The following is a 25,792-nucleotide window of genomic DNA, read 5'->3' as shown; positions in this document are numbered from 1 at the left end:
ATGGCGGCGGCGGCGGGAAATGCGAGTGAGGGCCGGGTGGGGAGTCTGAGGGGCCGGGCCGCCATGGACCCCCCGAGCTGCATGAAGGCTCTGCTCCTCGCAGCCACGGAGTACCGCGCCGCCAGGACAGCGCACAATGCCGCGCTCCTGCAGCGCAGCCTGGAGGTGGGAGCGGCGCCCGTGCCGGGGCGCGGAGGGAGCGGGGCGTGGGGGGTGCTGTGGTATCTGTTGTTATAACGTTTTATGGTGTGTTTGTGTGTTTACAGAGGTGTATTGTGAGTCTATATGCACCCAGGGCAAGCAGATAGTGTGGGTTACAGGGGACTTAATTTTTTATTTATCCCTTAAATTGTAGCCCGCATGAATCGTTCCACAGCTTAAAAAATAGCGTGTGAATGACGAATTGGTCTTGCATCTGGAATTTTCCAGTTCCGTGCTACGTATTTAGACGTGTTTTTACTAAGGAAGTGGACTAGTTCATTTCCCTGATCTTCAGGTACAGCTTTGTGTACAACTTATGTGGTGGCCTTTGAATTAATCTCCAAGTTACTTTTTCAAGTACAGATTTATTTTAATTGCTATTTATTTTATTTTAATTGCTTTAATTGTTTATGTGAGAGTTAGTATCTCGCTTTGCTTTCTTCCCTGTATCCCTTGTAAGGAGATACAGAGGGAATATACAAAAGCAACATTATGTGTCTCCCATATGCAAAATATAAATCGTGTCTGACTGTATTGGTGTACAGGTATATAATTTTTGGCCTCTTCTTATGAAGGGTTCCGCTAGCTCAGGTTCCATTTTTTCATTCCAGCCACGAGTCCTCCCAAGCCAGCCCTGAGTGCCCCTGCAGATCCTCCCTGCGGAGTGCCACCTTTGGCTCCCTGTCCAGCCTTTGGAAGGCAGGCTGATTGCGACGTGGTTATTCTTTCAAAATAAATAAACTTGGTACTTTCTAAGCATAAAGGAAGGAAAACCATTTTCTTTCCATTTCTGCCTCTTTTTTCCCCCCAGCACACGTGAACATCAATGTCCCAATACAATGACACTTACATTCTTAGTTTGTCAAGTAGGACAAAATGCTGTGCAACGTCTTTTGTGTCAATTACATTGTTGCAGTTGAGTAAGTAAGGTTTTTCTCCTTTCATCTCCAGGTTATCTCTGGACTGAAGCTTACCCGTTTTTTTGCTTCAAACCAGATTCTACCAAGTGAATGTCTCAGTTGCCTTGTTGAGCTCCTGGAGGACACTAATATAAACCCTTCTCTGGTCTTGTCTGTGGTTACTTTGCTATCACAGCTAGGTAAGGTCTGCATCTGAACTTTTTATCTTTTGTCTGGACAAGGGAAGATAAGACAGATGCTGTCTTATCTGTCTGTGTTGTGGGTGATTAATGTCTTGGAAGAAGCATGAGGTGTGAAAGATGAAGTATTTTTCATTGTAGTAGAGTGCTTGGCTAAGCTACCTATTAAGAAGTTTTGCAGTGAGATGATTTGAAGTCATCCCTCTGAATGACAATGATCATGCTGAGAATTTATCCAGTGGGTAGAGTGAGAAATTATTCTCTTGTCCTTTATTTTTGGAGCTGGAAACGACTACTTTTTTAATCAAGTGAGAAATGTGGCTAGGGTGTGCAAGGATAGGAAGAAGTGGTGTCACATCCTCTGTTGTAATAACAATCAGTTGGCACTCACTTTCCTCATGCAGAAGAAGCCAATTATTTATTCTCATAAGTATTTTTACACAGTTTTCACAGACCTTGGGCTCAACTCTGGTTGGCTGGTAGTTTTCTTGCTCCTTAATTCATTGGTTAGAAAGTGCTTGTGTGTGTAGGTGTTAAGACTCTCTCCATCTACAGGTGTTTACATATATCTTTGGTGGATTCTCATGGGACAAATCTATTGTTTATGCAGGTGCCACTTGTTTTTCTCTCTAAGAATAGGTTGTAATGCAAACAAATTCTCATTCTTAGGATTTCTTCACATGGGAACTTAAAAGCTACTGCTAGCTTTAGCTAGAGTAGCAGGGCCTAAGCCATATTTTATAAGACCTTTCTTTTATAACATCTTTTACCTGTCTGCAACAATCCTCAACTGTCATCACCTCAGGTTACCACTCCCACTGGAGTGTTTGCTGCCAGTGTGGGCTCTCCAATAGCCTGGCCTATGTGCATCAAGCTTCCCAACAGCAAAGAGGTTCTACTGCCTTTTGCTTGTGTATTGAAATGCCTTTTTTATTTTGGTTTTTTTTTTTTCCCCTCTATTTCATGGAAATGGGACTTCATTATCCAGGGACCTCTGTGCTCAGAGCACAACCTACATATACAGGGAAAAATTATCCCATCATTGCTTAGTTTCTCATCATATATGAGTAGTTATTCAAGATCTGAGTCCTTTATGACGCTCCCTTGTTTATCTTCTCTGATTCATGGAGTTTAAGCCTCTCTGAGCTTCCTTTTATCCTTTTGGAACAATTACTGTGAAATTATATTTGTTATAGGGTTCTGGAAAATTTTAAGAATTAAGTCCTCTTCCAAATGCTCTACTTGTTTTGCTACAACTCTTTGAGGATTGCCTAAGCAGAACTGGCTTCTATTTATTTATTTAACTAATGCTAGATAACCCTATCAGGTTATCAGTTTGAGTCTACCTTTCTACCATAGCATGAGGCAAGAAACTGAGCTCATTAAGATCTAAGCCTTTGAAGTGCAGGTTTCAAGATCTCAGAAATGAAACTTGGTAGGTAGGAAGTAGACTATTCTTTCAGTGTCCAACCATCTTAAGGAAATGGATTAGTGTTATAATTAACTCTATGTCCAAAGGTGAGGTAGAGAGGCAAGAGCATGGGAGCTGTCATTTGTTTGTAATTGCCTTTAAAACATGGGTGAAGAACTGCTCAAAAACATTGGCTTCTGCTTCAGCTGGTAGCTAATAGGACAGTTTCTTTTGCTAATAATTTCCAAATTCCAGCTTCAGACACAGAGACTAGAGAAGCTCTCCAGGACACCTACAATCTGACCAGCGTGCTGGCAGGAGTGGTTCATCGAAGTTCTACTAATCTGAGTGACCCAGTCTTAGTACAGGTAAAGGAACTACTGCTTCATCATGTTTGGCTACTGTTGCATAATGAACATTATACTTTATGCATATAATAACCCTTCAAAAGCTCTGTTGGAAATAATGTGTCAAGGGAAAGTTGATCTTAGCTATGTACTTTATTTGCTGTATGAGGTGGGTGTGACAGGAATTTTACAATTTATAGAGTTCTTTGTACTCTCTTTACTCTTACTGGGCTTCTCACCTGCTCTAATCAAAGAGCCCCTAAGAAATCCCACAAAGCAAAAATAACAACCAACCAAAAAAAATGCTGCTTTTTAAAAATTATTTCAAGAAGTCATTGCTTGAGAGCTCAGAAGATTGATTTCCAGTTGAGGTATTTGGCTGTTTCTCCTGACATAAGCCATTTCATAACAAGCCTGGAGATCATTTTGTCTAATCAGTACTTTGACAGGTAACTGTGAAGGAGTGAAAGGAAAGTTGTGGCTGCTTGTTTTTATGAGAGGTTGGCAGAGCATATGTGGCCTCCTTTTCTCTGGTCAGTGCTATCTGCCAGTGAATGCCAGGCACTGTACTAATCAAAGCTTAAGTGAATGTCTGACTGTCAGTTTGAACTCACTAATTTTAACCTGTCCTTAAAGTTTGATTTATTTTTTTTCAAATATGCACAGGTTTTCCTCTCAGCTTTCAACAAGTACTTGCTGTTTGCCTGTTGTCACTTGTCTCTTTCTGAAAAACAGAAAATTAATTTACTGGTAGTCCTGTGGCTCTTGTTGTGTGGAAAATAAGTCAGGCATCCAGTAAAGATCTCTATTCCTGTGTTTTGTGTATTTCTCAAAGCACTGGGAGTACCACAAGATCTAGGGATCCAAGTGACTCACCAGTCAATAGGAGAGATTTTGCAGTCACCAGATAGATCCAATCTTAAGACCTTGAAGCTCTTAGATATCTTAATATTGAGGTTTTGTTTCAACTGCTAACCTCTGGTGTGATTTTTGTCATGTTTGAGTGTATTGACTTCAGTTATGTGCCAGAAGAGTGCTGTAGAAGGACTTTGCTACCCTTAGATCAGCTGGCAGTCTTTAGAACAAACCTGTTTTCCTGTAGGCATCCTTTCTACAAGAGCTTGCAAAGTGCTTTTTTGGATTTTGATGAGACTTCTAGACCTTTCAATAGGACAAAGCCTGGTTATCACTGACAGAATGGAGAACTTGCTGGTAAGGCAAAGGTGGAGAATTGAATGTGATGCCTTAAGAGGCTGACAGAGCTAAAAAATAAAGAAGTTATTTATTAAAAGGCCTTTAAAGGATACACCTTGGGCAGTACAAGAGCCTGGTCAGGACTACCAAGATGGACCCAAAATGGTCACAAGGTTTCACACTTTTATAAGTTTTGGTCTGTTTACACATTGGGGTTAATTGTGCAATTACAGCTTCAGGTTATGAAGTCCCATCCTCCATGTTTGCTCTCTTCAGTTCACTGTTTGGGCCTGAAGCTGGTAACAGTTGTCCTTGGTTCCCAAGCTGGAAAAGGATTGTTTTGTCTATCTACCCTGAGAAGAGAACTTACTAACATTTAGTATAAGGCTCAGAGTTACATACTAATGCAATACTGAATCTGAAAAATATGAAAGCTAAAACTTAAGGCATCAAATGGGCTGAAAAGGTAACTCCTCTGTCAAGATAAAATCTTAATAATATTTTTGGGGTTTTACTAAGCACATCAGTATGTTAGGACATTACACTGTGCTTGCAGCATCTTATGTAATTGTTATGTTAATGTTGGAGTCTGAAAATTAATTGTGTTGGTTTGATATTTGTCCTTTCAGTTTCATCTTTTGTAACATTTCTCCTGAGATGGTGTAGGACAAGCATGTGAACAGCTTTCTGTTTCCTCAGGGTATTCAGTTGCTGCAGAGACTAACCTACAACGTTCCCATCTTTTGTGCCAGTGCCAACATCGATGGATTAATTTTGTTTCTAATGCATCATGTGTAAGTGTGTACTCAGTGTTTTTTCTAATGGGAAACAGCAAGCTAAGTTTCTGAACTTTCTGAAGACTATTAGAACCTGGTCTCCAGAGTGAGCTGGGCTCTGAAGTTATCACTTTCCTTTGAAAACCATGTACTTGTTGCAGATTGTCAAATCTAGTGATTGTGGGACTTTGAGTGATGGAATATTAATTGGCCTCAGCCCACCTTCACACCTGTGGGAGCAGGGAGCTAATAAAGAGAAAAGCCAGGAGGAAATTCATGCTTGTCACTAGGAGCAGACCTGTTAGATTAATAAAAATTTGATTCAAGTGCTCTTGTAAGAAATCCTATGAAACTTATAAGTATATGTAATAAACAACCTCTGATAGCAGTGATCTCTGATACTTTGGGTTTTTTTTCAGATCTACTCAGTTAAAAGCTGTCCACACTGCATGGATTACAGTTTGAATTTTTCTTTGCATGGTGAAATGGTGTCTCATTAAAAAACAAGCTCTTGCCAAGACACAAAACAAAATATAAGTCCCCCAACCATCCAGCTCTCCCAGCTCCCACCCTACAATTTCTTGTAATTAAATTCAGGATGTTTCAATGAAAACATCTTTTCGGCTTTTCTTTTAAGTCAATCCACTGAAGATGAGTTAACAATACCGTGTTTGGGACTCCTGGCAAACCTCTGTCGTCACAACTTGTCTGTTCAAAGTCAGATAAAATCTTCGGTAAGAGCTTTGCTTTTGTGTCATGATTCTCCAGCTTAAGGGTAAGAGTTAATTGACTCTACTAGGTATCTTAGTACTTTAACACTTTCAGCACTTTAACACTTTCTGCTTATTCTGCCGAAGGGCAGTTGTTTCTCCCATGCTGGAGGAAATAACCAGCAGAACAGGAAGTTGGGTATCCTCTTTCCTTTGGTACATTGCTGCATAGTTGCCCTGGCTTGTATTATGTGTTTGGTTTTTGCAACTGTTCTCTGCAGCTGAAAAGTGAATTGAAAATGTGATCATTCTTCCATAGAAAAACTAAATGTCACTAAAACATAAAGATTATAGGTGGAGTTTTGATAAGCAAAAAGGAGATTTGCTCTTCAAAAGATAAATCAATAAAATAGCACTGATCTTCATGTCAGGGTCCTTGAACCCTCAAATACATATACATATCTGAACTGCTTGGTTCCTCTCTGTTCATATATCAGTGCAAACATTTTATTTTTTAGTTCAGAAAGAGAAATTAATCTACATAAAAGCAAATGTTCTGTTTACCTTGGAAGAGACGGGGCTAAAAAAAGGGAGAAACTATTATCAGGTCGGATCATTAATCAGAGAAGGGATAGGAGTCAATTTTCAGTGATTATTTTCTCTTATGGGCTTTAGCAAAATTGCTTTCTCATCTTTCCTTAAAATAATGATGGAATTTCTTCCTTTGTTGGTTCTCTGTTGTTTTGGGGTGTTTTTTCTCATTTTTCCTTGTACAGGTTGAAAGGAGAACATTAACATCAATGCCAGCAGAACAATGAAATAGCTTTCCCAGAGAACTGTTACCATACTGACATTTTTTTGTATTATTCATTATTTATATGGCTTATGTATAAATATGTCAAACCTGTAAATTTGATGGGTTTGTAATATCTTTGTTTTTCCTTTTGGCTGTAGAATAATGTGAAGAGTTTCTATCGTACCTTAATAAGTTTCTTGGCCCACAGCAGTTTGACTATGGTTGTGTTTGCGCTTTCGGTGTTATCAAGCCTTACCCTAAATGAAGAAGTAGGAGAAAAAGTAAGTGTGTCTTTGAAGTTGTTTCTATTCTTAAGTTGTAGATAAAACCAATTGTCACACTGCCCAAATAAAATCTTAATTCCAGCTAGTTTTAATGAGCAAGACCCCCAGCAAAGTATGTGCCTATACATAACTGTCTCCTTCTTTCCAGCTCTTTCACGCTCGAAATATCCATCAGACATTTCAGTTAATATTCAATATTGTTGTAAATGGAGATACTCTAACAAGAAAATATTCTGTTGATTTACTCATGGATCTTATGAAGAACCCCAAAGTTGCAGATTATCTTACCAGGTATGGCTCCATTTCCTGAAAGTATTTTTCCTAAGCTCTACTTGTTTCTTTGCTGTATGCTATTTGAATTCTAAACCAAACACTAGGGGGGAAAAAAATCCCAAGATGCTTTTTGAATGTTGCTAGTTGATTACAATTATAACTGCTATATCTGAATGTAAAGAGTTGCTGGGTTACTAGTTTGATACAGAATTGTGACTTAAAACCTGTTTTTTTCATTGTCGCTGAAGGAACATTGAATACTCTGTTCTGTAATGTTTTATCTGGACAGTGTTGGTAGTCAGACAACAGGATGAGTAGCTATCCTGTCTTTTACAGTGTTATATAGTTGAAGTTACAAGAAGTAATAATTTTTTTGGGAAGATGGTTCTGTGGAGGGCTTGACTAGTAGTTTTGCAAATTTTCCACTAGCAGAATTTAGGTGCTGATTATTAATCTAAATCAAGCAGTAAACATAGCTGAAAAATCATAGCTTATTTTAAGGAATTTGCTTTCATTCTTAGTGATAAATAACTTTAAATATTTTAATGCTTGTGCTGTTAAATTATCAAAAATTTAAATAGAAATTATATTATCAAAACCATCACCGTACTTGAAGTGTTTGGGGATAAGAAGGAGAACAGGGCACTTGCATTCATCACTTGGTGTAAATGTCTAAATGTGCTGAAATTTTGGTTTTATAATTTTTTTCCTCTCTATGCATGCTATAGGTACAAGCACTTCACCTCTTGCCTTGGTCAAGTATTAGATCTTCTTCATGGAAGGGATCCTGATTCATCATCTAAGGTATTTATACTTTTTCTGTTAAAGGCTGAGGCTACATTCCTAAACTAGTTTCTCTTCTGTTATTATAAATAGGTTCCTTGTGTACAAGGGTTGGTCATGAAATACACTGTCTTCAGGACTCTTAAATGACCTAGAGAATTCACCAGGTTTATATTTTCTAGTTATTCAAAAGGCTCTCAGGTTGAATTTGTAATATTGGGGTTTTGCCAGATTGTGTGTCTGCTTTCAGGCAACAGATGTAGAGGCAAAAAGCCAACATAAACACCTTTTGTGCTTTGGCTATTAGAAATTTTGGCATCTACCAGGAATGCAGTATATCCCACTTTGCTCTCTAAACTTTGAATTAATACTATTCAGACTTCAGCTGGTGATCAGGGAACCCTGATGCTAATCCCAAATGTGTAGGAATAAGTGTTCTTGCCTTAGCTGAACAAACAGATGCCACTTCTGTTTAAGCAGTGGACTGTTACATTCAGCTTTGTGTCACTACCACCTTATGTAAATGAAACATTGGCTATCTGTCACTAAAGGCTAAAATATGAAATGTGAAAATGTTGGGGCTAAACATATCTGTGAAACAAATCTGGAGCTTTTTTCTATGAATGTGTTACACATCCTAGTTAATAATAGACGCTACTATTTCTCTCTGTGTGGTTTTGCTGCTGTTTATTTAGTTTAGAGAGGCATGTTGACATGGGACTTTCCAGGGTGGTTTTCTCTTTGTGCATGCTCAGAGAATGGATGTGCATCCATTCCTGTCTCAGAATGTTTTTCTCTTTGATGGCTTTGTTCATGCTGAGTGTGTACATGTTTGTACTTTACTGTATCACTAGCCAGCAGTCATGTCAGAAGAAAAGAATGCAATACACTGAATACTGTCACAAGCCTTCACCAGTCCAGTGAACTGTTTCTGCTGCTGACTTGGCTTTAAAGAAAGGAAATTATTCCTCAAAAAACTCAAGTGCTAAAAGAAGTTGCATAGAACTTGTGTATCTCTTTAGACTTGTGTTATGGGAGCTGCAGTTTCTGTATAAGTTTTTGATTTAAAAGTATTTGAACTCTTCTTCACTTCACACAGATCTTAGAGCTGCTGCTTGCCTTCTGCTCTGTGCTAGAACTGCGTCACACCCTGCGGCAGGCGATACTGGAACCAGCTGGCTTGCCAGTCTCTGCAAACACCAGACTTGGGACTAGCTCAAAGAGTTTTGAACCATCTGTTGCATTGGTGCACTTGTCAAACCAACCATTGGAAGTCTCTGAAGACTGTTCAGGGCTAGCATTGCAACTACTCAAAGAGATTTTTGAGGTACCGAGACTGATAACTGAGTTTAAAGTGCTTCTTAGTAGCTCTTATTTTTAAATTATTTTTAAGCAACTGTTATAGTTTGACTTGAAAAATAGCACATACAAAAATACCTGTAATAAAGTTCATTGTATAATAGTTATGTTGGAAGAAACATACTTCATAAAACAACTGTTCTTTTAAAGACACGCAGTATTTTAGAAATATGCCTGTGTTGTAAGTGGAAGGCAAGGCAGTTTATGAAGTCATGAGGTAGGTAGAACACTATCAGAGTTCCTTTCTAGGACTTACAGAAATGTTTCCCTGTAAACTTCCTCCCCAGTATGGTACTGGTCAGCCATCTTACACCTGAAATAGCAAGAGGCTGGGAAAGCAGGAACAGACTGGTGCAGGAAGGGCTAGAGTAAGCTTGGCTTCCTTGTGTTGTACTTTTCAATATTGACATAAAATGTCTTTACTACAGGATGTTACCAACAATAAGAATGGTAAATCAGCTGAACACTTTATGGATCTTTTGCTACCTGTTCTTCTTGATCATCTTCAGATGCCAGAACAGATTGTGGATGAGCTATTAGTGAAGAAAAAATGTGAAAGAATGGTCAAGGCTATTAATGTCCTCACAAATATCCTTTTAATGTGCTTCTTGGCAACTGATTTATTATTCCTCCACCATGATGTGCTCTAAGATATTAAAAGCCATGTTCACCTTGGGTCACTTTAATAGCTTATAATGACAATATCTGCCCTAATTTTACTTAGGAGTGTCATCTTGCAAGATCTAAAGTAGCTTTCTAATTGCTGTGAAATTATTTTGTAATACAGTGGTGCAGGATAAAATGTTGTGGCTGTTCAACAGAACAGAAGCCATTTGCAGATCAAAAACAAATATGAGTGTTTTCCATTGAAATTGTGGGGAAATTTGGGCAGCCATCTTCTTGATCCATATAGTATTGTTGCCTATCTAAGACAAGTGCAACTCCCAGCCAAATATGATACAAACTTAGATAAGAGAAACTACAAAAAATAACATGGAATTATACAGTTTTACACTCCTCACTGAGTCCTCAGTGTCCACAGTAAGTTTAGTAAGGGGGACATGACTGCAGGGTGTAGTCCTGCATTTAAGCTGAGTTCTGTGGAGAAGTCTCTGCTGGCTCACTTCTAGGTAACTGAGTCTTGTATTAGGGACTGGTCCCTGCCTTTTGTTGACTATGCTTCTTTATGTTATTAAGGTTTGCCTTCACTCTCTGTTTCCAATAAGTGTATGTATTAACTGAAAAAATAGGCATGAATTAATTGCTTTATGTTGTTGGGTAATACAAGCATTTTTAGAGGCTTTTGTGCTTTGATGCCCTAGCTTTTTTGCCCTAGCCTTATTATAAAATATTGCCTTTTGGTGCCAATACCTAGGCATAGGTGTATTGAATTTATTCTTAACTCTGCCTACTGCTCTGCAGAGATGACACACTGAAAATGCATGTCTCGAAGGTGCTGACTGCCAGCCAATGCACATGTCTGATAGAACACCAGTTTCCTTATTGTGGGATTGATACTGGCTTTGGGACAAAATTGGTGGACTCTAAAATGTGGTGAGCACACATATTTATCTAAAATCTAATTAGACATGACTAGAGTGAGAGTTGTGATATTGTTGCAATGGAAAGAATGTAGTAGTTGAAAGTACCATTTAAATCAATATTGGTATTAAATTAAACTTGGTATTTTGTGGACTAAAAAGTAATCTTGCTGGTCAGTTTATTCAGATAATGTTTTTGGCATAAGCTGGAGATCCACTTATGTGGAATGATGACCTTAAACCCCATGCAGTAGTTCAGGCTGATCCAAGTGAAAGCTTACTAGAACTGCTCATGGCATGTGATTTCTCATTTTGATTTTATGCGATCAGAGTTCCAAAATTGGCTATGGGGGGCAACAATTTTCAATTGTTGCACTGAAAATTAAATGCACATTTCTTTCAGCTCAATGTTGTTATAGCTAAAAGTGAATATAGCTATAAATTAGCTATAACTTATAGCTTAGCTATAGCTATAACTTATAGCCAGTTTCACTGGCCAAAACCCAGTGAAATATAATTGGACCTATAATTAAACCCTCCTCACTTTCAACTGGAATTGGTGTGTTTGGTCTTCACTGTTGCTGTCCTTGACATGCTGGAGAAGCTCAGGCACACATCCAGGGAACTCAGTATGATCTCTTTGGTTCTAGCATCATTGCCTTGCTAGATATATTTATTTTCTTTGTGAAGGTATTTATTAGGGTTTTTTTAAACTGACTGGATTTGTCAGTGCTGATTGACATATCTCACCTTTTTTTTTTCCACCCAATTTGCTTTTCTACTTGGATGTTTAAAAGCAAACTTGCTACTGATATTATTTTGAAAACACTTGATCTTATGAGCAGATTGCAGCAGGATGTACCTGATATGAGGGTCAGCTTCTACAAAATGTTACAGGTATGATTTTAAAATGTTTTATGAAATGTATCTGTGAAATAAAGTGTCACTGCACTACAGTAGTTTTAGTTATAAATGTTTTGCATGGTTGTCTCTGAAGTGGTAAAGCTTCTAGGAAAGTACAGTCCCTTATGCACAATTCCTAAAGGTTGTGTCACTATTCTTCTAAAATAACTTCTAAAGTAGTTTACTTTTACTCTCATCATTTGTTTTGGTAATGCATATGAAATCATATTTTAGCTGCTTGCTCCTTTTGAGACTGCATTATGACTGCAGTTTAAAGGTAGCAAACTAGAAAACAATTACCACAGCGATACAATCACTTTTGGGTTTGGTTACTATTAAATATGTACATCTAATTTGGAGCTTTGCATGGCCAAAAGAGTTTCTGGTCAGATGATACCTTAATTTATTACTTTAAAGATGGAAAAGCAGTCCAGAGAGTCAAACACTTCTTGCTTCTGGAATAGGAATTGTATAATTTAATGGGTAACATGAGTTTTACAGTCCACAATTAATCCTTATAACTTCTGCTAGTGACCTTTTATGTTGAGTGTCAAGCACTTGAAAACTTGCAGGAATTAAATAGCCTCTTTACCTGTTGAGTTGCCTTTAATGTAAAATGTGATTTCAAGTACTCAGAAGTATAGACTACTTTTAAAATCACATGTCTTTTGTGGACTTCAGGCTCAGAAACTTAGAAGGGCAACCTTCAAGAAGGTAACTTAAGTTTTGAATAAAGCATTTCTGTGTTCATGGGCCTTGTGATGCTTTGGTAGTTTGTGTTTTGTGGGGTTTTTTGTTGTTGTCTGCTGTGTCTTGTTTTGACCAAACAAATTTATTTTTAGGATCAGCGCTTGATTACACCTTTGACATTTGCTTTAACATCAGACCATGGAGAGCGGGTCCAAGTGGGGCTTAAAATACTGTTTGAGGTTGCACCCTTACCGGATTTTCCTGCCCTAGCGTAAGCATTTTTGTGATACTCTGGTTACATTTGACATTTTTGAGTTTAGTGATATTCATGCTTTTTGGAGTACTATTTTCAGCTTATCAGACACAGAAACTTTAGAAAAATTGTCTTGTTTTTGCTTTATGTGCACTTATGAGACCACAGTGATCCTGCAGAGGCCAGAGGAAGCCATCACAATGCTCATGGTGTTCATTTGATGTCAGAGAGCAGAGGAGAGGAGCAATTGACTCCTGTCCCTGTGCTCATATCTCTGAAATCTGTGCTTGGAACTTAGGGTTCATCTGACTGTCTGATTTCTCTCTAATGAACTCTGTCAGATGTGTCATTCTTCAGTTCCTAAAGCTTTACTCACCCTTTTGCAGTATCTTCCATGAAAGAACAGATTAGGCTAAGACACAGGCAGATGGCAGTTCAGGTAGTATTTTAATAAGGTGGTTTAAACAATGGAAAAATTATTGAGAAAATCTGGTGAAGTTCTTATTTCCAGAGATGTAATAAAGTACACAAAAAATATTTCAAATTGTATCACAACCTGGCGTCAAACCTGACAGATATCAAGGTAGCAAGAAAAACCATTACATCAGCAGCAAAAGCCAGGCATGAAAATGTATGCCTTTCTGCTGAGTGAAACAGGGGGCCTGTTGACAAAGGACATGGAAAAAGTTGACATACTGAATGCCTTGTTTGGTCTTCACTGATAAGGATTCCCAAAGGCACAGCAATGTCCCTGAGAGCAATGGGAAAGCCTAGAGGAAGCAAGACATACTCTGGGCAGCACAGGGTCAGCTTATTGGACATCTAAACTAACTGAGCATACAGAAGTCCAGAAGACCTGACAGGATGTGCCCTTGAGTGCTTAGGGAATGTTGTCATTCCAAGGCCACTCCAGAATGCCTTGGAAAATTCATGGTGACTGGGACAGGTTCCTAAGACTAGAAGAAAACAAATGTAACTTCTGTCTTCAAGAATAGCAAAGATGATCAGTAGCGCCCTGAAGTGCACTTGAAGAGTCCTGATGACAGGGCAGAGGAGGGCATTCCCCTCTGCTCTGCTGTGGTGAGGCCACACCTGTAGTGTTGTGTCTAGGCCTGGGCTCTCCAGTGCAAGAGAGATACAGACACCCTAGAGTGAGTCTAGCGAGGAGTTTGAGGGATGAGCATGTATTACACAAGGTGAGACTGCAAGAGCTGAGCTTGCTTACTTTTGGGAAGACTTGCAGGCTTCTTACCAGTGTGTTGAAATGGCTGATAGAAAGGAACAAAAGAGACAGAGCCAGGCTTCTCAGTGGTATCCACTGACAGGATATATGTAGGCACAAACTGAAATATAAGAAAACCTTTTAGATCTCTTTAAATATCAGAAAAGAGACCAAATTACTGAAAGGTGAGGTCAAACTGAAAAATGTTGCCCAAAGAAGTTGGAGTCTTCATCCTTTGAGAGAGTCAAAATTACAAGGCATAGACCTGGGCAGCCTGCTAAGAGCTGGAGAGTTGAACTAGGTGGTGTGCAGATGGGTCTCTTTCAATCTTAATTATTCCATAATTATATGGGTTTGTGGATATAAGAAATATTTTTATAGTAGCCAGTAATGAATAGTCTGGCTGAAAGAAGAAGGATCTATAAAATCAAATATGTCTGGAATTGTACAATGGAACAGCCAAATAACATGTCTATAAATGCAAGTTAAAAATAAGCTACGCTCGCTTAGGAAGCAATTGAGACAGCACTTCAGTGAAGTGGCTGGGATAGCTTAGTAATTAAGGAATTTATCAAGAGCAAAAAATTTATAACTGGTGCCTCTAGAATCAGCTCTTGATTTATCATTCTTGTTTGAAACATGTTATTGGTACCTGCCTTGAAAATACCAGCCACAAATTACATACAGACGCCTAAATATAGGTGGTTTTTTTCTAAGCTTTTGAGTTCTCTTCCCTGTACAAATTTAAACAGATTGCACTTTTATCTGCATACTTAAATTTTGGTTAAAAGTTACTAAATTAAATGTGTTGTATGCAATATAATATTGTAAAATAAGATGGCAGACAAGGAAAAACTGAGGTTTATTGGTTGCACTCTGCCTTTTCTTGATTTAATCTTATTTTTATGCCAAATAAAAATTCTTACTAATGCTTTCTCCATGTTCTTTGATACAAACAGTGGCCCAGTTAATTTGAATAATAACAGGTGAAATAACCTGTTTCTCAGGTGCATAAGAGATATGATCTGTTGCTCAAAAAGAGCTGAGCACTGTACCCTTTCTGATGAGATTCTGTATTTGTCTTTAAAAGTTAGCCATGATACATTTTTCCCCCCTTTTTCCTGTACCTCTGGCCAGTTTGAGCACATGCCCAACACACATCTTTGTGAGGTGTGGTAATGCAAATGTGGCTGTACATCTCATCTTCAGTCCTTGCAATGCTATTTGTAGCAGGTTGTGTCATTAACAGCCTCATGTTTATACAGGCTGGGTGAAAGCATTGTAGCAAATAATGCCTACAGACAGCAAGAAATGCAGCACAGAGCAAAGAGAATCCAAATGCAGGCACCTGTGACCGGCACTACTTCAGTGAGGTGTTCTTCATCCTATCCTTCAAGTAATGACTCCAAAGCTTCAAATATTGAGGAATTAATACAAAAACTTCATTCTGGACTAGAGGTTAGTAGAATTTACATACCCTTGTGAAACATTTGACACTTTTTTTACTGGAAGGGACAGAAATGAAAATCCAAGTGTCAGACTACTCTATGTGGAACAGTTAAGTTTGGTTTAGATTCCTGTCTGTTTGGAGTGGGCTCTTTTTACTGAGCTCCTGAGCAGAATTCAGAGATGCTATATTGAGCTACACCTGAAGGTAGGGCTCCTTACTGAGGGCCCTCTCCAGAGGGTGTGCCCACAGTCATCTTAGCTGTCAGATGCAGAGACAGGAGCCAAGTACAGTCCAACTGCTCAGACTTGCAGGGATACATACAAGGAACCTCCTCTCTCTGCTTCCCAAGAAATAGCCTGCTATAGAGATGCTGTGCTACTTTAGAAAAGCGTGGTGCATCTCTCGTGTGCCTAAACAAGCATACTGACATTCTCCTTTTGTTGGCTGTAGCTGACTCCAGCATTTGCAGCTCAGCTTTTGTGGCCTTCTTGGAAAGGTGCTGTTATTATTTCAGAAGGCAGGTTTTACTTCCCTCTGCAGCAACTTGCATTGTGAATGAAACACCCAACCAGGAACCACGTGCCATGTGCTGCTTTGTGGGGCATCCTGGCAGATACTGAATCTATCTCCTCTTTCCCTTTTCTGTTCAAAGCAAGTTAGCTGCTTTGTAGCTGCTTTAGACTGGGAGATGGATTATTGATTCTATTTTGGCTTAAAAGAACAGTATGCAAATTGGATAAAGAAATTGAAAGTTTCTTGCTAACAGCTTGATATCTGTATGAGTGGTATTGCCTCCAGCCTTAGCTTTGCAACTTTTCTCTCTTTGTTGTAACTGATAAAAGTGAAACTCAGAGAGGTACCATTAGCTAGCAGAGAGCTACCATCTCAGAGAGGTGCCAGAATAACAGTGAAAAGGGTCAGGTGAGTCTTCCTTGGCTTACTTTTTGCTCTGCCACTGGATGCTCCCGTTGATCGTTCTTTTCAGGACTGCATGACAGTCTGTGGGTGCATTGCTGTGTTCATGTTAGTGGAAATCAAAGCAAGCACAGGTGCCTACACAGCACTAATGCAGCAGCTTCACAGTAATGTGACAGATTGTAAACCTGCTTCAATTTTTTTTAGGGTGAAAGTTGTTTAGGAATTGTTGAGTTATTCTTTTCTTAGACCTTCTAATTAGTAATTCAAAAGCAATATACACATTCACTCTAAAATATCCAGTACTTGAGCTCTGTGTATTGTGTGAAGCTCAAATGCTTGTAAAAACATAATTGAGAAAACACTTTTCATAGTATCACTGTTCAGAGAGAACAAAGGGAATTTCGTTCTTAGAGCTTTTCTTGGAGTCATTTCTATCTCCTTTAGATATTTTAAGTTTGCAAGTAGGAAAATAAACTACTTGTTTCATACTTTAGGGACAGAAAAATGAGCTGAGAACTGGAACTGCACAGGGTCTCCTGTTAATTTGCAAAAAGCATTCATACATAGTGGTTCAGGATGCTGCAGGCTTTTCTTAGGTGTTCAATGTATGAACAGCTGGCATAGTTTGCACTTGGTTGTGCATCAGCATCTGTGAACAGCTGCTCAGAACGGGTGTTATAGCAGCACTGCCTAAGAGAAAATACCCTGAAATCTAAGTAGCATTTTCACTTGACTCAGGCATATACTTTAATAAACACTTAGCTCTTGTTGTGCCATCTATGGTGCATTTCCTCTAGTAAGTCACTGGATTAACAGAGTAGGCTTTCTAGGTCTTCAATAGTATCCTTTCCAGTATCCTAGAAAAACTTTCCTGGGCCTTTTCTCCTAATATGTATGTTGAGAAAGCAGCAGAGTATAAACAAGGAGTTTTAACCATATGCATTTTGTGCTGTTAATCTTAGGGCAGATTATTTTAGGTGTCCTGTGAGGGGCCTGCTAATTCTTCAGCAAAGATTGAACCAAGGGGAATGATTTTAGAATGGTGATTTTACCTTTTTATAGTTCTGGACTGATAGTGTTCTGCAGATGAGTCCTATTAAGCCTAACCAGTTCAATTGCTCACAAACTTTCCTCAAGGGTGAGGTGGATATATTTGAGTAGATAGCCTCAGACACAAAAATGTGAATTCAGAAAGTCTAGTGGCAGGGGGAGTTCACAAAACTACTGAGCTCTTTAGTGGCACATTACCTGTGTAAGTAAATTGAAATTTCCACTATCAGTGACTGGAAAACATTTCCACAGATGAAGGAGCCCTTGGCTGATGTGAGGATATCTGACATAATGGATGTCTACGAGCAGAAGCTGTTGGCATTAGCAGTGAGTACAGCCTAATGTGCATGGGGATGCTGCAGTTGGTGCTTTCAGAAAATGTTAATGAGAAATGTTCTCTTTATATGCAGTCTAAAGAAATGAGGCTGCAGGATCTACTGGAAGTAAAGGCAGTAGCTCTGGCTCAGGCTGAGAGGCTGATGGCTCAGTACCGGTGTCAGAGAACCCAGGCTGAGTCTGAGGTTAGTAAAGGAGCTTCAAGGTGGGACTGAGTAATGATTATCTGGGTTTAACTGTGATCACATGTGAAAACTATACTGCTTACCTGTAAGCTGTGCTTGCAAGTTAAGGCAGTCCTAAATTTCATCATGAAAATCCTGTTTTCCTCTGGCCTGTTCTTTGGCACAGTTTTCTTTAATGTCATTTCCCTTACAGGACATCAACAAAACCACCCTACTCTGCTTGATATAATTTGCTAGCCATTAGTAATAATTCATCAATATTAAAAAGTAATAAACCCACTTACTAGAATTCTCTATCGAATTTGCTGGTATGTAAAAAACTGTTTCCTGTTTGTGCCTTTGACTCACTGGTCAGAGATGAACTTTCAAATCAAGCTTGCTTTTGTGGGGTCTGTATTTGGGCTGCACATTGAAAAATGAGAATAATTTCTATTCTTTAAAGGTTACATTAAAGATTGTGCTAGTGGTTACTAAATCCACAGCTTTTACTTTGTTCTTCCCTCAGATTGTCTATAAATGCAGCTAAAGGAATTTAGCGAACCAATTAATTTGTAGTTAATATTAGGTGAGGGAATTTATTCTCTTAATGTAGATGGTGACGTTTTGGTGTTAGATCTATGGCCTCAAACATGCCTAATACAACTGGAAAAACAGAATTAATTCCCTTTAATGTATGTGACTTTTTCTTTCTTTTTATTTGGGGATGTCTTTCCACTCAAAGGCAAGAACTCTTGCTGCAATGCTGAAGGATGCAGAACGAAAAAATGAAGAGCTTAACGATTTGTTGAAGGCTCAACAGGTAGAATATGAAAGAGCACAGACTGATATTGAGCAGCTCTTTCAGCACAACAGGAAATTGCAGGCAGTTGCTGAAGAACATGAAAGACTAAAAAAATCCACTCTTGATCTCCTTCAGAGGTAAGACATGTAGGATCTCTAAACAAATATTTAATTTGAAAAGAGTTCTGATGTCCTTTACTGTGCTAGGCACATTAGAAGAGCAACATTACATGCTGTGTCATGTTCTTAAATGGAAAGGTCATTATTTTTTCTTCTGTGTGCTTGTCAATAAGGTCTTTCAGGAACTCAAACTTATGTTACATTTACATACCTAAATTTATTAATGTATTAACATTCAGCTTTCAGTAGAATGAGAACTGAATTGTAGGTGCTGAAGGTTCAGTTCAGGAAATAGCACAAGCTTTGTATAAAAAGAGAGCATTGTTCTCTAAGACACATAACTAACAATGCTTAGTTCCTGTTAGCATTACACCATGCTCTCCATATCTCTCTTTGATCTTACAAGCTCTCTCTCTCTTGCAAGAGTTCTGGAGAAACAGCCAATATCAGTGTGTTTGGATAATGTAGGACTTGGTGTTGTAGGTCAAATCTCTACCAAATTTGACTTACATTAGGTAAAACTGAGGTATGGAGGAAGGAGACGCATTGTGTGTCCTGAATTACTTATAAGCATTATTTCTTTGGGATCTTAAGCTAAAAAGAATGTGTGAGACATGCAAAGAACATAAAGATAGAAAATATTTTGAATTAGAACGTGCTTTGGAAGAATAAAGGCTTAAGAGAGCTTTGACTTCTCAACTCATGAACTGACACTAGGTGTCAGCAAGGCAAAGAAACTGATAACACTGAGATCAAGTTTCTTGTTTAATAACGGGAGCAAGCATTATTAGACCATTTTGAAAGCATATTGCTGCCAATTGTAAAACTTTTTTTCATTACTAGATTTTTGAATAAGTGTCTAGTATGGTCATTGTGGAAGTGCCTCCATTTTTGCTTGAATTGTAGGTAGTCACACACTTTGTGAACATGCATTGTCTAATTCATGGGAAATAAACCAGCCTCTGTCTAGGATCTAACAGGTTTAAATTCTCCACACTAGGAACAAAACTTTCTAATCCTTACAATGTGTTTCTAAAGCAAAAACTTACTTTGTAAAACAGCCTTCATACTTCATATATGCTGTTTCTTGAAAGCAATCAATTAACTGACACCAGGGGATAGAATTTGCCTTTCAGTAGGAAGGTAGGAAAATGTTTGCTTAGAGCATGAAATCTGCCTCATAAGCCTGTATTAATTACACACTGCATTGTCTTCAGTATGTTCAGTTTTTAGTATCACAAGACAAGATTATAGAAGATCATAGGGTCCCTTAAAAGATGACTGACATAGACAAACTGTTATAGATTAGCTCTTTGCAAATTTCTGAAGGTATTTATAGTTTTGTCAATTCCTAAAAGTTTTCTGCTGGAAGGAGATTGCTTCCTGATCATTAATACTTCAGGATATGTGAGAGATCCTCTGATGCTTGGCTGGTTTGTTTGTTTATCTGTTTTCTTCTTCCAAGTCAAGCATTGGAACAGGCCGCCCAGGGAAGTGGCTGAGTCATCATCCCTGGGGTATCAAAGCTATATAGATGGGGCATTTAGGGGCATGGTTTAGTGGTGGACTTGGCAGTGCTGGAGTAATGATCTAAAGGGTCCTTTCTAACCTAAATGATTCTATGATTCTAGGTATGTTGATTTAAAAAGAACAAACCCAAAACATCTAACACACTAACAGCCGGCTGTCACCAAAAAACACTCAGCTGAACACCCCCCTTCCAAAAAACACCTTGCTTGTCACTTGAGTGGGATGATTGCATAGATTACATCAAATATTTTTATTTGGCAAACTATTAAAGTAAAAGCTTTCTTCAAAAGCAATTACATTTCATTTGTAAGTATGAAACAACTGAAAGGCAATATAAAGATCTACAGATTACATGCAGTTCACTAAATAAACAAGTGGAAGCAATGATGAAACTAAATGAATCATTCAAGCAGCAGATCCGTTCGGTCTTTTTAAAGCAAGTGGAGCAGTAAAACTAAATAGCACTTTAGTCTCAGTTTTTCAACTGTGCTTTAAGTAACATCTGAGAAGTAAAGTTAGCCAAAGATGCTTCAGGGTTGGTTTATACATTTATTTTTGATGAGAATCTGTAGGTAATGACTTAGGTTTATTTTATTTGCTCCTTAATTGGTTGGAGTAGTTGGTGAGGGAATATTGACAGACTTCAGCAGTAGTATGAGGAGAAAGATGATGACCCAATTCTTAGGTGCCCTTGGGAGAGCATGGAGGTGTTATTTTGGTTGTTGTTGAATTCTTACTTTTATCATGCAAAAATGTCCTTGTATTTTCTTTTAGTCTGTATGTTTTCTCATACTTATTGTCAAGTTGGAAAAAAAAATAAAACCAAAACAACCAACCCTACTAAATGAACACATTTGAAAGTTACCCTAGAAGTCACAATGGGTGGTATTCTGCCTCTGGTATAAAACATCTTTTTCAACTATAAAACTAGTATTACCTATGTCTTCTTGAAGAGTAATGTTAATTTTTCATTTTTGATGGCTTAAGATAGAGGTCTGCTGTACCTTTCACCAGTGTAACTAAGGGAATATAGGCTCTTGACAGATTTTATTTAATACATAATTTTCAGAAGATGTATTTAAAATATTTTTATAGGCAGGCCTTGTATTCAGCTGAGAAATAAAATGCTGTTGGGAAAGTTCACTTCGCCCTTCCAGGCTCTTGGCTTGTCAGTAATGAGAGCAGTCCAGATCACTGCCTTGAGTTCTGATTCAGATGGAAAATTTTCATACTGATACATTAGTTTGCTCCTGAACAAATTTGGCTACTTACATGGAATGGTGCAATATACAGCTCAGGGTAACTGAGGAGGCACTCTGATGAAACTGACCCTTGTTAATGCCAGTCTGGAGGAGCAGTTTATTATATAGATACTCTTGAACTGCCACAGAAATGGAGACACAGGAAGTATATTTTCCTCCCTCTTGCTAGAGGCTGCAGCTTAGAAACTGGTAGATAGAAAGTGGATAAACAAGTGAACAAAAGTGACAGCAGATGCCATCTAGGCAAGGCAAGTGGCAAGTAGAATATGCCTTAGAAATTAGTCTGGCTGGTAATGGAAAAGGTAGATTAGCTTCAGAGAGTGTCAAGTGCTCCTGTCAGAGCTGTACTGCTGGTAGATGCCAGTACCTCTGGATTAAATGAGTGTGGAAATGGAGGATTACCCAAACTAGTGAGAGCTGAGGCAGGCCTGTACAAAAGCTTTGTCACTGTCTTATGGTATGGTCACTTTTGAGTGTTGTATGACAATCCAGGAGATGTTCAGAATGGTATTTTTTCTGTGTAGATACAGGGATAATACCTGAAACAGGTTTTACTAATTGCATTGTCTCTTCAGGAGCATAGTAAGAGCTAAAACCCCAGCATCCTTAATCACTAATGGCAGGGAATTTTTACTTGCATTGAATGCCAATTTTAGTTCTGCCACAGTATTTTGAATTATTTGTGGCTGTGATCAAAGGCATCAGTTTCTGGCCTTTGTAGTCTCAGTATCAGCCTTTTCAGTAGCTCCTACCATGATCAGAGAAGGCCAGTGACTGGGTTATGGTGGCAGGAAGGAAATAAGATCTATCTCTGCTCACACCATGCACATTCATAGGATGGATGAAGCTCTTGACAGTAACAGGAAATAATACAAAAATCATTTTAGTTTCTTAGGACAGGGAAATGGTGGCATATCTCATTTTAATCATTAAAATTTATTTCTCTGCACTTTTAGGAATGCTGCACAGTTAGTAGAAAGTGAACATCGCAGAAATGAATTACAGCAACAGCTGCAGGAGAGAGATGGCACAATAGCAAGTAAGTCACCTACCTAAAGGTCACTGAAGCTAGAGAAATAACTGAATTAACTAGATATTGTTATTATAGGCTCTAGATGAGCTGCTGTATCTTAATGCGCAACTTGTAAACCTTAAAAGTTGGGCACAGATACATAATTTAATAGTTAAATGAAACAAATACAAATTGTAATCTTTTAGAAAGGATGCATGAAGTTGATTTCCCAGACTTGACTGAATCTCTGCATCCTGTGTCCCTTCAGGATCTTCTTGCAACATGTCCATTAAAACTATTTTCTGTATGAAATGCAAATTAGAAGAGCTTAATTTAACTCTCTGCAAATGACTTGAAGCAACCTCTAAAATCCATCAGTAGGTGGCACTACTCAGCAATTCAATTAGCAGCCGTGTTGAGTCTAAAAAAAAAATTAATAAAAAAGCCCCTTGTTTCCCTGTCCAATGCAGGATCTGTTTTCTAAGTTTGATATCTGATCTTCTAATTTGTTCATTCTCTTAAGCCTTGCAACAGAATATAAACGTTTTGGAAGAAAAAATAAAAACTCAGCAGAAAGAAAAAACAGATATGGAACAAACTATTGATATTCTTAGAAAGGAACTAAGTGAAACACAGCAAGCAAGGGAAGAACTGAGTGTCAAGGTAAGGGATTACTTGTGCCTGCATTCCTGAGACTGGAGTTTTAGGTATCTGTTTAATTGATAGAGTTGGTCAATCAGTACTTTGGTAGCTAAGTACCTAAAGACCCTAGAGTAGCTGATGTAGTAGTGGACAAGAACAAATTCTCTCGACTTCAATTGCATACCCCTTGAGTTTTAAGTCAGGATCAAGTTCTAATGAGACTCTTTGTGGCATGGCATGTGAGTACATAATGTTGTTGGGAAGGGAAAAAAACCCACCAAGCCTGTGGCATAATGTTAAATAACAAAATGTAATGAATTCCTCTCCAGTAGTTTTGACTACTGAAAATGTAGGTCAGCTTGCTCTCCCTCCCTTCCTCACATTGAATTAAGGTACATATGTATGCACCAAAATGCACCTGGGGTTCTTTTGATCATTGAAATTCTAGTAAAAAACCATTTTTATCTCCAAGAAAGGGTGTCTTTTTTTCAAAAGAGAGATTACTTTGGCTGTACCAAGTCAACAAGATAAAGTTAACAGAAAAAAACAAAAGAAAAAAAACCCACAAAACTAATCCCCCCAGCTTCAGTGCAGCCTTACTTGACTGCAAGTAAGACTCCCTCTAAAATCACAAAGCAGAGATTCATTTTACATGCAAACTGATCAGCAAATGCAAAGTGTGCAGTCTGACTACCAAATTTACTGTGTTTTCATTTCCTGGAAGCAAAAGCTTAATCTCTTCAGGCAATGTTATCCAGTATATAGCAAATATTTCTTTTGTTCTCAGTAAATATTTACTGTTGTGGTGCTTGAAATGAAATGTAGATGGTAGCACGATGATAACGAAGGATTTGGTGCTTTCCCATGGTATCCAACATTTTGCAGTGTGGCAGTAGCTGTAATCACTCATGAGCACCAGCTGAGGGAGATTTCTGAAACAAGCTTGTCGTTTTAAAACTGCTTTTTAAATACTTACCTAAGTTCACCATCAGGCCACTCAGCTTTCACTGTATTATGTGTTTTTCCATTGGTAATAGAGGAAGCTATAATATTTTGTTTGTTTCTGCAGGCATCTTCTCTGGAAGTCCAAAAATCCCAGTTAGAAGGATGCTTGGCAGAAAAAGAAGTGCTCATAAATCTGCAGAAGGAAAAACTGGACATACATGCCAGCGTGATTGCAGCAATTCACAAACTAAGTGATGGCAAGCAAAGTGTAGAAACAGTGAACCTCAGTTTGTAGGGCTCTGTTTCCTGTGCTTTACAAACTCTCTTAAGTGAGCTAAATTATAGGGGAGACTGCCAGCTTTGTACACAGCACATGCAGTTTGGTTGCCTTTTTGCATAATGCAGTTATTGCCTAGAAAGGTCAGCAACAAAAAAATGTTATCAGAGCTGCTGAATTAAGGGGTTTTGTTGGAGTTTTGCAAAGTCAGTTTGGAAAGTAACTGTCAGTGTAATGGGTTAAAAACTTTTAGTGTCAAAGTAAATTTGCAGACATTGGTGCTTTCCCTTTAAATGTTTTGGTCATGGGGAAGGGGTAAGTGAATGTTGGGAAGCTTTTGTTGTTTGGATTTTTTTCCTCCTTTTCTACCAGAAAGTGCTTGAGTAAACAAATTCTAGTAGGGAATGCCAAGCATGTTAATAACTAAATTGATAAATGCCAGTTTGACTTTGTCAAATGGTGGAATGGGAGGGAGAAGACATCAAGCTGCTCACCAGAGTAAGATGGCAATAAGATACGTGTCTGCAGAAAATGGCAAATTAATCTTTAGCATTTATGTGACAGAATCCAGAGTATATCAATATTGATTTTTTTCCTCCCCACTGGAAAAATATATTGTTTCAGTATGCTATTCTAAGCCAAGTATAGCTGAACTCTGGGTTGCATAGAAAATAAATGCACAAACACATCAAGATATTTTGACAGCATTTCTGTGTTCTTTTGTGGTAGTGTTTTTCCAAATGGTAATGAATAGTGGCTAATGGAACTACCAAATAAATTGGTATCTGTTTAAAATTTTATTTTAAAAAGATAATATGTTACTCTTTACTGTAAAAAAAAAAAAATCCTGGAGATTTTTATACTTCATTCATGCAAAGAAATACCTGTGTAAGGGATTTTGCTGTTAGGCATCATGATATTACCAGTTCTGTAATCAAAATAGTTATGTAATAAAGTTCCCAGTGCTGTTTTCATATTCATGTTATGTGCCTTATCCACCACACTATTGGACTGTTTTTCCCTTTCCCCACAGGCTCTCTTATTTAGTGCAGGGAGTAGCTGGCACCAGCACAAAAAATAGCTCCACAAGAGTCAATTTTTAATTATCTGAGTCACGTCAGGTTGTCAATTGCATGTTCTACAAGCAGAGACTTTTGTGCTGTCTTAGTTCTGAGTACCTTAACATCTCAATATAGGGGGCTCCAGTACTTCTTATCTGAAAGTAGCTGCCTTTTATTCTACGTTATCTGGAGAAAGTTTTCCATTTAACATGTGATTCTGTATGGCTTTGTACATTATTTCATTCATGCCTAAAAATACCCTTAAATGTATATTTATTTTTCTGTACTATGTGTTTTCTGTGCTGTCTATTTCACTTTTGGTGTACTTACTGGGAATAATGACACAATAAAGGGTTTGGAGTTGATGCTCTTCAATTCATCA

The 25,792-nt window shown here is 38.2% G+C and overlaps 1 protein-coding gene across 2 annotated transcripts; it reads left to right on the top strand.

Moving 5' to 3' along the window:
• On the top strand, nt 1-25,792 carry CIP2A (cellular inhibitor of PP2A). Of its 2 annotated transcripts, none has more exons than XM_059465825.1 (20): nt 1-165; nt 1,153-1,300; nt 2,967-3,079; nt 4,952-5,046; nt 5,666-5,762; nt 6,693-6,815; nt 6,967-7,109; nt 7,820-7,895; nt 8,974-9,201; nt 9,662-9,821; nt 10,646-10,787; nt 11,572-11,671; nt 12,520-12,638; nt 15,108-15,300; nt 17,513-17,587; nt 17,671-17,781; nt 18,503-18,699; nt 22,430-22,512; nt 23,009-23,148; nt 24,197-25,792. In XM_059465825.1, the coding sequence occupies exons 1-20, from the start codon at nt 1-3 to the stop codon at nt 24,365-24,367; spliced, it is 2,679 nt and encodes an 892-aa protein (XP_059321808.1). In that variant the 3' UTR covers nt 24,368-25,792. The 2 variants fall into 2 exon arrangements, with proteins under 2 accessions (XP_059321808.1, XP_059321809.1); XM_059465826.1 differs by lacking the exon at nt 1-165 and adding an exon at nt 4,161-4,270 and having other exon boundaries at nt 1,237-1,300.

Source organism: Ammospiza nelsoni, chromosome 2, assembly GCF_027579445.1.
Source record: "Ammospiza nelsoni isolate bAmmNel1 chromosome 2, bAmmNel1.pri, whole genome shotgun sequence".
Taxonomy (NCBI): domain Eukaryota; kingdom Metazoa; phylum Chordata; class Aves; order Passeriformes; family Passerellidae; genus Ammospiza; species Ammospiza nelsoni.
Note: the sequence above shows the minus strand (reverse complement) of the source record. Positions and strands in the feature narration are given on the sequence as shown.